The following is a 12,073-nucleotide window of genomic DNA, read 5'->3' on the forward strand; positions in this document are numbered from 1 at the left end:
ATCAAGTTTTGCATTGAAATGCCTTCTGAATTAGAAGTAAAATCTCAGTGGAAAAGCATCGGTGCAGCTCTGAGCTCAGTCAGAGTTTCTAAATTGTATGTTCACATTCAGACATTTGGCAGATGAAATACTGCAGATGCATCAGAACAGCTCGTGAGACTGAACAGAGCAGGAGATCTGGAAACAACACTCGACTTACTAGAGAACATGTGTGACCCACTATATTATAATTACGGTTTCTGCATCTCATATGCTTTGAGAAGTGACTTTTGGAAAACTGTCTGACTGTACAACACGTTTACAGTAAACACATCTGTTTATGACACAACAGGATGGATTCAGAGAATGAGACCAATAACACACTCAGCTATGCACATGATGACATAAGAGTGTTTTTTAAGCTATTTGTAATAGTCACTGACTAAGACAACACCCTAAAAACATTTACTTTAATTACAAATTATATTTACTTATGTGCCACAGTCTGGAGCGTTTGTGTATCCAGTTTATCTAAGATGAACAATGTGTAGATGGAGGACACCGCTTTAAGGGGAGACACTGCAGGCAAAAACACTGTCAAGTTTGAGGTTTTAGACTTTTTGGTTTTTCATAAACTGTTTTTTCAGACTAGTGGAAAGAAAACATCCAAAAGACACTATTAAGTGTTTCTTTTATAGCATCTATTTGTGTCAATAGATTTCAATTACAATACATATTTTTTACTACACTGAGCCATAAATCTCCGCTTCAGCAGCACTTACACACAACAAACTTTACATTTTTATTTCTGTCCATATCCTGAAGGGATTTGTTCATATATAATTTGCTTGACTATATACAACATTTCATTCACCCCAAAATTGTTCTGTGTTTGTGGAGTGGCAAAAATGAGACACCCAAAACTCCCTCTGTAAAACCTTTTGACTCTAATATGTCAAAAAAAAACAAAAAAAAAAAAAAACAATAATTTTGAAACTGACTTCATCAAGTGTTTAGATTATTGTACTAGAAATGTATTAGCACATATGTGACCCTGGATCACAAAACCAGTCTTAAGTCGCTGGGGTTTATTTGTAGCAATAGCCAAAAATACATTGTATGGGTCAAAATTATTGATTTTTCTTTTATGTCAAAAATCATTAGGAAATTAAGTAAAGATCATGTTCCATAAAGATATTTTGTAAAATTCCTACTGTAAATGTATGAAAACTTAATTTTTGATTAGTCATATACATTGTTAAGAACCATTATTTGAAGAACTTTAAAGGCGATTTTCTCAATATTTTGTTTTTTTTTTGCAGCCTCAGATTCCTGATTTTTAAGTAGTTGTATTTTGACCAAATATTGTCCTGTCCTAACAAACCATGCATCGACGGAAAGCTTATTTATTCAGCTTTCATATGATTTATAAATCTCAATTTAGAAAAAGTGACCCTTGTGACTGGTTTTGTGATCCAGGGTCACATACACTACCGTTCAAAAGTTTGGGGTCAGTAAGACTTGTAATAGTCTTTAAAGAAGTCTCTTATGCTCATCAAGGCTGCATTTATTTGATTAAAAATATAGAAAAAAAAAACAGTAATATTGCAAAATGTTTTTACAATATAAAATAATGTTTTTTATTTTAACATACTTTAAAATAGAATTTATTCCTGTGATGAAAAGCTGAATTTTTATCAGCTGTTACTCCAGTCTTAAGTGTCACATGATCCTTCAGAAATCATTCTAATATGCAGATTTATTATTAGAATGATCAATGTTGGATAATATCAACAGTTGTGCTGCCAAATATTTTTTGGAACCTGTGATTTTTTTTTTTCAGGATTCTTTCGTGAATAACAAGTTTAAAAAGTACAGTGTTTATTCAAAATATAAATATTTTATAACAATGTAAATTATTTATTATTAACTTTTAATAAACTTTTAATTATTAACTTAATACATCCTTGGTGAATAAAAGTATTAATTTCTTAAAAAAAGAAAGAAAAAAAAGAAAAGAAACAATAAAAATGTACTGACCCCAAACTTTTGAACGGTAATGTACTTCATTAAATATTGTCTCATTTGCATATTTAAACCTAACATTTTAGAAAACTTAATACTTAATACAACAAATGTCGCAATTATCAATGTAATCAATCAACTGGCTAAAGGATAACTATTAGTTTATATATATATATATATATATATATCCTATTCACATGCAGTGTCTCGCCTTAAGATTTCATTCCGTGTCCATATTATTATTTACTGTGCTCAGCTGGCTAAATCCACACCATGATAAATCTGTGAAATCGCTGCTTTATGACCTTCACATCTGTGGAAGCAAGTTTCTTACATTTGATGTTGGCATGACATCTCGCGGACAAAGGCAGAACTGCAGTTACACCGCTTAAATCAGTCAGTTATTGCACATCTTAGCCAGTAGAGGGCGCAGCTGAGATGTCATTGTTCCTGGAAGACAGACGAACATCTATCCATCTGTTTATATTATATAATAATATAATAATTACATTATATATATATATATATATATATATATATATATATATATATATAATGTATATATATACAATATATAAAAATACATTAAATATGTATATATAATATATGTTAAATATCTATATAATAATATAACATTATATTCTATTATTCTGTATAATATAAAACGTGTTTTATGTGATACTGCAAGTGAGATTTATATATGTATGTATATATATATATATATATATATATATACTGCTGTTATTTATATTTAATGCAGTGGTATTTATGGCGTCAAGGGCTGATTTCCTCTCAAATCCCCTAATAAAGCATCTCTGACAGATGCGTCAAGGTTTTTGACACACACACACGCACACACACGCAGAAATTCCCAACCGACCGGGATCTGCTCCACCGGGGGAAACGCCTTCTCGCCTCGGACCCGTTCTGTTTTAATTAGCCTCCCGGTGCCGCGGGTAATTACGGTAACGAGCCGCAAATGAACCGTAATGAACCGCAAAATTCCTCCAAAAACCCCCCCCCTCACACAAGACGCGGCGCGAAGCGCGTGATTAATAACCGTCATTCAGGCATCGGCGGGGAAAAAAAGGGGCGCGCGAGGAGTTGACACGCATTACCCTCAGCGCTGCGCGGCGAGACCCCGTATGTCAGCCCCCTCGCGCCTCCCGTGCTTCCACAATCATTTCCCGCCAATGATCAGGAGGTGTCCGCAACGGCGCTTCCTCACCTCACACCCCCGTCAGCCACACGCAGCGCGACACACACACATACACACGCACACACATACACACACACACACACACACACACACCGGGAGGAGCCGTCTACCCTTCCGTCACCCATACCCGCCCCTGAGGACGGTGCGTCGTTGGCGGCGTCAATATTATTTATTATTCCCGTTAGTCTCGGTATTTAGCGCCGCAGCTGCTCACGGTGATCGTTAAAACGGACGCGTCTCGTTGTTTTGTGGCGCGTGTTTTTCTTGTAACGGGGATTATTGAGGCGGCATCAGCGCGCGGTGATGCTCTCCGTTAAAGGATCGTGAAGCGTCGCGAGTCTAAAGGTAAAGCTCGTCCATTTTCCGTCCTCCGCCTCCCCCCTCATTCACCCCCTCCTCCTCCCGTCTCTCTCTCTCCCTCTCCCCCTCTCTCTCTCTCTCTCTCTCTCTCTGCTGACGTGCGATGGCCAAGAGAATTAATCCGTCGCCTTTAATTGCACCGTAGTGTCCAGCGGTCTTACGCCCTTAATGACCTCTGATCCGCGCGTCGCTGCCGCAGCAGGCGGAGAGTAATTACCGTAATTGATGCTCGAGGCGACGGTAGCGGGGGGGTGTTGGGGGGGGTAGCGGCGTTTCTCTCTCTCTTTCTCTTTCACATAAACACACAGAGACACACATTTTGACACGGTAACTTTCTTCTCCACGGTTTATTATCGCTATTTCCGTTGTTCCTCTAATTAAAACAACAACACATTTCAAGGCAGGCCTGATGGTGTTAGATATAACGCTCTGTATTGTCCTCAATTATGTCATGCATATGCATAAGAAATGTACATAAATGCATAAAAGCCTTTGCTATTTATCTGAACTATGGTTTTTAATTGTTTAAATCCAAATTGAACTGAATCTTGCGTATTTTTAGGTTTTTTCTTCTAAGATTCTGAAATTCTAAGATTCTTGAGATTCTAAGTATCTTGTTTTCATTCTCAGTGGACTCTTGGTTTTTTTTTATTAAGATAAATGCAAATTGAACTGTAAATAAATTGAGCCATTAATTAAAAGCACATAATTTAAGAACTGGGAAGAAACAATGAGCATTAAAAATGTACATAAATGCATAAAAACCTTTGCTATTTATCTGAACTGTTTTTTAACTGGGTCTCCTGTGTTTTCAGGGCTTTTGGGGTTTTTTTTCCCCCTAAAATTTTAGTTTAGACTCTTATTTTTGATTACATCAAGGTTGCTTAAATTTGTTTCTAAAAGATTCATTCAGAAATTCTGTGTACATCCTTTATTATTTAACTAAATATTGTCTGTTTTCTGTAAATAAACTGAGCAATAAATTAAAGATGCATCATAATTTAAGAACGGGGAAGAAACACTGGACGTTAAAAATGTACAGAAAATGCATACAATAACAACTGTTATTTTTCTGATCTCTGTTTTTCTTACAGTTTTACTCTAAATTAGACTGAATCTCATGTGTACAGTTTTTAATTTGGAACTTCTATTATATTCTATTTTGGAACCCATTGAGACTCGATTGCAAATCCACTAAGAGTCGGATAAGATTGTGTAAACTTTAATTTTCTTATTTTCAGTGTTTTTTGTTTTTCATCATTTCAGTTTAGGATATTGTTTTGATTCTTAATGGACTCTTATTTTTTGATGACATTAAGACTTTTAATTTGGTTTTAATATATTCAGTAATTTGTCTATATCATCTATTATTTAACTAAATATTCTCTCTTTTCTGTAAATTGAGCAATAAATTAAAGATGCACCATAAATTAAAAATGGGGAAGAAACAATGGAGATTAAAAATGTACATAAATGCATAAAATAACATTTGCTATTTATCTGATGTAAGTTTTTCCTACAGTTTTAATCTAAATGTGACTAAATCTTGTGTAGTTTTTAAATTGGAATTTCAATTATATTCTATTTTGAAAGCCAATGCAAATCAATTACGAATCCACTAAGACCCAAATAAGATTGCGTAAACTTAAATGTTCTTATATTCAGTTTTTTTTTGTTTGTTTTTTTTGTTTAAATCATTTTAGTTTAGAATCTTGTTTTGATTCTCAGTTGACTTTTATGTGATTTGTAATGGCTCTAAATTACCTAAAAGCAATTTTGAATATGTTCTTTTAAGATTTGACTAAATATTCTCTATTGTCTGTAAATATGTGAACCTGGACCACAAAACCAGGCAAAAGTACCAATTTTTTTGAATAAATAAGCTTTCCATTGATGTATGGTTTGTTAGGATAGGACAATATTTGGTTGAAAAACTGTAATCTGAGGGTGCAAAAAACAAAACAAAAAAGAAATATTGTGAAAATCACCTTTAAAATTGTCCAAATTAAGTTCTTAGCAATGCATATTACTAATCAAAAAATTTAGTTTTGATATATTTACAGTAGGAAATTTACTAAATATCTTCATGAAACATGATCTTTACTTAATATCCTAATGATTTTTGGCATAAAAGAAAAATCAATAATTTTCTGACCCATACAGTGTATTTTTGGCTATTGCTACTTCAGGGTCACATATTTACAGACAATAGAGAATATATGAAAGATTTCTGAATTCCGCTTAGTTGTACTTAGTTGAACATCTCTGTTCACCTCCGCCTCCTCTCTTTCCTCCCCAGGACCACTGCCGTGGATGGTTGGGAGTTAGTGCGAGTTTGTTTTGCTCTGATGGCGAACATGAGCAGTAGTGTGTGCATGGAAACTCCACACGCTCATGGCCACACCCACGGCCACACCCACAACTATAACCCCACCCCCGGGCGGGACTTTCCTCTCCAGATCGACTCGTGCGTGAACCCTGTGTTGGACTACAGCGCGCAGATGGAGCGGTACCGCTCTTTCGCCACCTTCTATAAGAACAGCACGGCTGCCGCGGCCGCTGCCGCCGCCACCCCATTTCCCCAGACCGCCAAAATCGCCCGCATCGCCACGCCCCTCTTCCCCTCGGCCCGCCTGTCGGCGATGCCGCCGTGGCCCTGCGACAACGCCATGCTGTGGGGGCGAAAGCCCACCGCGGTTAACGTTAACGGACCTCACACACATCGGACTGGCATGTCAAGGGCGGAGCCGGTGAACATGCACATGTCCGGCAAACACATTCCACAAGACTCCGCCCTCCCGATGGGGGCCGACAACTTCCTGTCGCCGCTGGCCGCGGAGCAGTGTCGCGGCCTTCCCGTAACGGGGGCCGAGTGCATGAACCGACTGAAGTGTCCGCCTTCCGTGCCGCCCGGCGGAGCCGGAGAGGCAGACCGGAGCGGGACGTTCGGAGGGATGCCCCCGCTGGGGGGTCTGTCGCTGCCGCCGGGCGTCATCGTCATGACGACGCTCCACTCCGGCGCGGGGTCGTCGGGGGTCACGATGTCAGACAGCGCGTTTCAGATCGCCAACGTGGCGGCGGACTGCCAGCACAGCGGCTCGTCCTGCTCCGGCTCGCCCGCCGCACTCAACGGAAACGCCAACGGCAGCTGCAGCAGCGGTAGCAGCAACGGTAGCGGAGCGGCCAAGCGCAAACGCAAACGCTGCGGCGTCTGTGCCCCCTGCAGGAGGCTCATCAACTGCGGCGTGTGCAGCTCCTGTCGAAACAGAAAGACGGGTCATCAGATCTGCAAGTTCAGAAAGTGCGAAGAACTCAAGAAGAAGCCGGGCAGCACGATGGAGGTGGGATTCACACACACACAATCACACATATGCTGGGAGGTCTATTGAAGTGGGCTGTTTAATTGGGAATGATGTGGCTAGGGGTTTGGAGTAGAGCCCAGTCTTGGCACAAGCGGCCATAATTAACCATCATGCATTAATGTGTGTGTGTGTGTGATGGTTTGAGCCCTCTTATGCTGGAAAAATGCCCTTACACTCAAGCACACACACTTTCTCGCTCTCGCACACAGTCGGTATTGAGGGCTGAGAGATGAGGCAACATGTTGTAAGTTCTCTGTAATAATACAAAGACAGCTTAATCTCTTCACAACCCGCTAACACAACTCGCCAGAATCAAGATCAGACCTCTACAAACCAGTCCAGCAACATCAGATCTAGAACTGACTATCGGCATGAAGCCTGGTCCACCACAAACCACCAAAGATGTGGTCACATGAGCAAAATTTGGCACGCAGAAAATTTCCATCTATTATCAATATAGTAGAGATGAAGCACACAGCAGTGACTTTTAAACCAATCAGCTTTCTGTTGGTTAACATGGTTAATTTGCATGACAAACCTGAACCTGTTGTGAAATCTGCATGTGGAAACATTTACCCCAAATGCCAAATTCTATTTGCTTTGAATGTTTTTATCGCTCATTACCTGTAAAATGGTTCTGAAAGTGATTCCAGTGATATCTTTTATAGAGTTGTGGTACGGAATTCATTATTCTCAAATAATTAGAAGAAAGTAAAACGTAATAGTCAATGTCCTTAAAGAGTTTGTTAGAGTCTCCTTAGCACTACACACTTGTGATTTGTCCATATGCATTGATAATAATTAAGGAAAACATCCTAGATGTGCAGTACTAAGAAGGCTTCAGGAACTGTTTGAAAACATTACATTTATGCATGTGGCAGACACTTTTATCCAAAAAAACTGAATTCAAGATATATGTATCCCTGGGAATTGAACCCAAAATGTACTGTTTGAGCTACAGAAATGCACGTAAACTAGATATCCAAGACATCTACCAATGGTTCAGAGTGATATGCAATCAATGAAGCATTTTGGAAAAAACCTTGAAGAAATGTGTGTTGGTGTCAGTTTATGACGTACCAACTAGTTGGAAAAAAAGAAGTGTCTCAAACAGCACTCTCGCTTCTCCTCCAGTTGTTCAGTCCTTTAGTAAATCCAGTGACTAAACGTTTTCGTAATTGCATTTATGCATTTAGCAGATGCTTTTATCCAAATGGAAACAAAATCATTTCGTCAAAGAGCCAACAATAGTCACTGCATAACGGAAACACGGTTGCAAAGGCCTTTGCGTGCAGATGGTCGGGTTGGTCTGTTGTTTTCATTTTTTCCAATTTAATCCTTATTTTTGCTGAATCAATATTCTGAATCATTGCATCTCATTTCAAAGATGATTCACACCATCGTACAAACACATAACACGTCGTTTCTGTGATTAACTGGGTCATTATATCGAATGGAGTCTCTCCAGAATTCCCACTGTCTCCTGTGTCTTCCCTCAGAGAGCGCCATCGGCGGGAGCCGCCGACACCTTCCGCTGGTTCTTCTGAAGAACCCGCCACAATCCACGTCATCAAACTGGACTGAAACACTAGAAGAACTGCAGGTCATACACTTACAGTCTACCCCGAGGTCTGATCATATGGTTCCGCAATCAGGGACTCTCACCGCCCTCCTCGCTTTCTACCCCTTCCCCTCAGGACTCACTGTGTGGCCCGTTTAGCACTGGGGGCGTCAGGTGCACATGCCCCGCCAGAGGGACGTCGTGGACGAGTCTCTGGGTCTCAGACTGACCTCACCTCAACCAAACACCAACGGACGTAGAGAAACAGGGACTTGAATTCAGTCGTATCAGGACCCCATCCGAGCTTAAAGGAACGGTTCACCTGAAATCGAATGTGCGGTCATCATTTACTCCCCAATCGCTTGCGTCTACAGAAGATAAATGGAGGTTATTTAAAGACCATGCACTGAAGCGAATTAGGCCGGTCAAACTCCAACACGGTAAACAGCATAAAAGCATTCCATGCGATTAATGCACACAAGTTCTCAGAAGTCAGTTTTGTGTTGGGAAAAGACATTTTTAATCACAAACAACCGTCTGATTTCCCATTTCATTTGATTAACCAGGATATTCTTTAAAAATTCGAACTTTTTAAATTTGTCACAAACCATCATTTGACTTAAAAACACATCATGGTTGGGAAAAGACATTTTTTAGTCACAAACAACCATCCGACTTCCCATTTCTTTTGATCAACCAGGATATTCTTTATTATTATTATAGGTTCTCTGAAGTCAGTTTTGTGTTGGGAAAAGACGTTCAAAAATTAACCTTGTTCCACAAAAGCAGGTCTTACAGATTTAGTTTTATAAAAGCAGTCCATACGATTAATGCAGTATATTATAGGTTCTCTGATGTCGGTTTTCTGTTGGCAAAAAGCTAATTTTTACTTTTGAAATTTTTTAAATTTTGAAATCATGGTTCCGTTGTTCTTTGAAGTGATTGAAAGGACCAACCAAGAAATTTTTAACATATTCACCTTAAGAAAGAAAGTCAATTAATGCACTATATTATAGGTTCTCTTAAATCGTATGATAGATTTGTGTTGGATGAAGACATTTGTGATCACAAACAACCATTTGACCTTCATTTGATTGAAAGAAAAACCAGGATATTCTTGAAAAATTCACCTTGTTCCACAGAAAAAAAGTTGGTATGATTAATATTATAGGCTCTCTGATACTGGTTTTCCGTTGAAAAAAAAGGACAAATTTTTACTTCAGAAAATGTCATAATTTCATTCCTCTTAAGTGAAAGAAACAACCAGTATGTTCTTAAAAAAAAATAAAAAATTCCATATAATTAATGCACTATATTATAGTTTTTTGATGTTGGTTTTCTATTGGGAAAAGACAGACAAATTTTTACTTTTTTTGACACAAATCATTTGACTTTAGAAGACGTCATAGTTCCGTTCCTTTCTGCGATTTAAAAAAAACAAACAAAAAAAAAACAAAAAAAAAAAAACAGTACATTCTTAAAAAAAATTCACCTTAAGAAAAAGTCCATACGATTAATGCACTATATTATAGGTTCTCTTAAGTCATACAATAGTTTTGTGTTGGAAAAAGACAATTTGACCTCCGTTTCATTTGACTGAGCGGAACAACCAGGATATTAATCTTGAAATTAAAAATTCACCCTGTTCCACAGAAGAAAGAAAGTCCATACGATTAATGCACTATATTATAGGTTCTCTGAAGTCAGTTTTGCGTTGGGAAAAAGCACATTTTTACTTTTGAAATTTTGTCGAAATTGTCACATCGTGGTTCCGTTGTTCTTTTAAGTGATTGAAAGGACCAGCTAGGAAATTTTTTAAATATTCACCTTAAGAAAGAAAGTCAATTAATGCACTATACTATAGGTTCTCTTAAATCGTATGATAGATTTGTGTTGGAAAAAGACATTTGTGGTCACAAACAACCATTTGACCTCAATTTGATTGAAAGAAAAACCAGGATATTCTTGAAAAATTCACCTTGTTCCACAGTAAAAAAGTCGATCTGATTAATATTACAGGCTCTCTGACACTGGTTTTCTGTTGGAAAAAAAACGGACAAATTTTTACTTTAGAAAGTCAAGACTTCAGAAAATGTCACGGTTTCATTCCTCTCTTAAGTGAAAAAAACAACCAGTACGTTCTTAAAAAAAAAAAAAAAAAAAAAAATCACATTAAGAAAAAAATCCATATAATTAATGCACTATATTATAGTTTTTTCATGTTGGTTTTCTATTGGGAAAAGACATACAAATTTTTTTTTTGTCACAAACCATTTGACTTTAGAAGACATCATGGTTCTGTTCCTCTTTGTGATTAAAAGAAAAAAAAAAAAAACAGTACGTTCTTAAAAAAAAAAAAAATCACCTTAAGAAAAGTCCATACGATTAATGCACATTATAGGTTCACTTAAGATAGTTTTGTGTTGGAAAAAAAAACATTTAACCTCCGTTTCATTTGACTGAAAGGAACAACCAGGATATTAATCTTGAAATTAAAAATTCACCTTGTTCCACAGAAGAAAGAAAGTCCATACGATTAATGCACTATATTACAGGTTCTCTAAAGTCAGTTTTGTGTTGGGAAAATTTTTTTTTTAGTCTGACTTTGCATTTAATTTGATCAACCAGGATATTCTTTAAAAATTCACCTTGTTCCAACAAAAGAAAGTCATGAGGTTTAGGTTTCTAAAAGCAGTCCAAACGATTAATGCACTATATTATAGGTTACCTGGTGTTGGTTTTGTGTTGGGAAAAGACATTTTTAATGACAAACAACCATCTGACTTCCCATTTCATTTGAACAGAATGTTCTTTAAAAATTCACCTTGTTCCAACAAAAGAAAGTCATGAGGTTTAGGTTTCTAAAAGCAGTCCATACGATTCATGCGCTATATTATGGGTTTTCTGGAGTCAGTTTTGTTGAAGAAAAACTACATTTGTAGTCACAACAATTTTACCTCCTCTTTCATTCGACTGAAAAGAACAAAAAACCGTTCCACAAAAAAAGCAAATACGATGAGTAAATGACGACAAAAGATCCATTTCTGAGTGAACGCTTCCTTTAAACCACCTTTCTGTTGCATGGGTAGAAAAGTGTTTTGTTTTTAACTAAAGACTTTAAGAAAATAACTTTGTTTATTGCTGTTGTGACGCCTCACTGTCTTGATGAATAAGAGACTCTTAGGATGGCTTGTTGATTAAATGTGATCCTTTTTGAACTGTGACTTTCTGTGCGTCTCCTTTATTTGTGCAAACGTGCATTTATACGCTTTGTGAAATGCATAGGCGTCAACAAGAGGTTCGATTTAGGCCAGATAACGCGTATCCGAGCGCTGACGGCGCGCCGTGATAAGATGTCACTCGGAGAGCGTTTAAATGGCGTTTCTAATTCTGATCCCTTCGAGCACAGATGAGCAGGAAAAGATGGCGGAGGCATATCTCGGCGTTAAAGCGCTCAGCACATCACTGTACATGTCATCTCTTTATTGTTGGGCCTCTATGACGACTCCCATGTTGCTAGGCAACATGAATTACAATGACATGAAGTCCTGTGTTCTAGAATGAGGG

General features: G+C 37.9%; 1 protein-coding gene across 1 annotated transcript; it reads left to right on the plus strand.

Annotated features, from left to right (window-relative positions):
- The first annotated feature begins 3,289 nt into the window (after positions 1-3,289).
- On the plus strand, positions 3,290-10,867 carry LOC127154775 (CXXC-type zinc finger protein 4). Its single transcript, XM_051096583.1, has 3 exons — positions 3,290-3,568; positions 5,883-6,924; positions 8,445-10,867. The coding sequence occupies exons 2-3, from the start codon at positions 5,932-5,934 to the stop codon at positions 8,490-8,492; spliced, it is 1,041 nt and encodes a 346-aa protein (XP_050952540.1). The 5' UTR covers positions 3,290-3,568; positions 5,883-5,931; the 3' UTR covers positions 8,493-10,867.
- Positions 10,868-12,073: the final 1,206 nt, after the last annotated feature.

Source organism: Labeo rohita, chromosome 23 (assembly GCF_022985175.1).
Source record: "Labeo rohita strain BAU-BD-2019 chromosome 23, IGBB_LRoh.1.0, whole genome shotgun sequence".
NCBI classification, from domain to species: Eukaryota; Metazoa; Chordata; class Actinopteri; order Cypriniformes; family Cyprinidae; genus Labeo; species Labeo rohita.

What these genes read in the sequence shown, in the direction of transcription:
- LOC127154775 (XM_051096583.1), top strand. Translation starts at nt 5,932, where the DNA reads ATGGCGAACATGAGCAGTAGTGTGTGCATGGAAACTCCACACGCTCAT. An exon ending in AGCCGGGCAGCACGATGGAG is followed by an intron (nt 6,925 to 8,444) that starts GTGGGATTCACA and finishes GTCTTCCCTCAG; the next exon opens with AGAGCGCCATCGGCGGGAGC.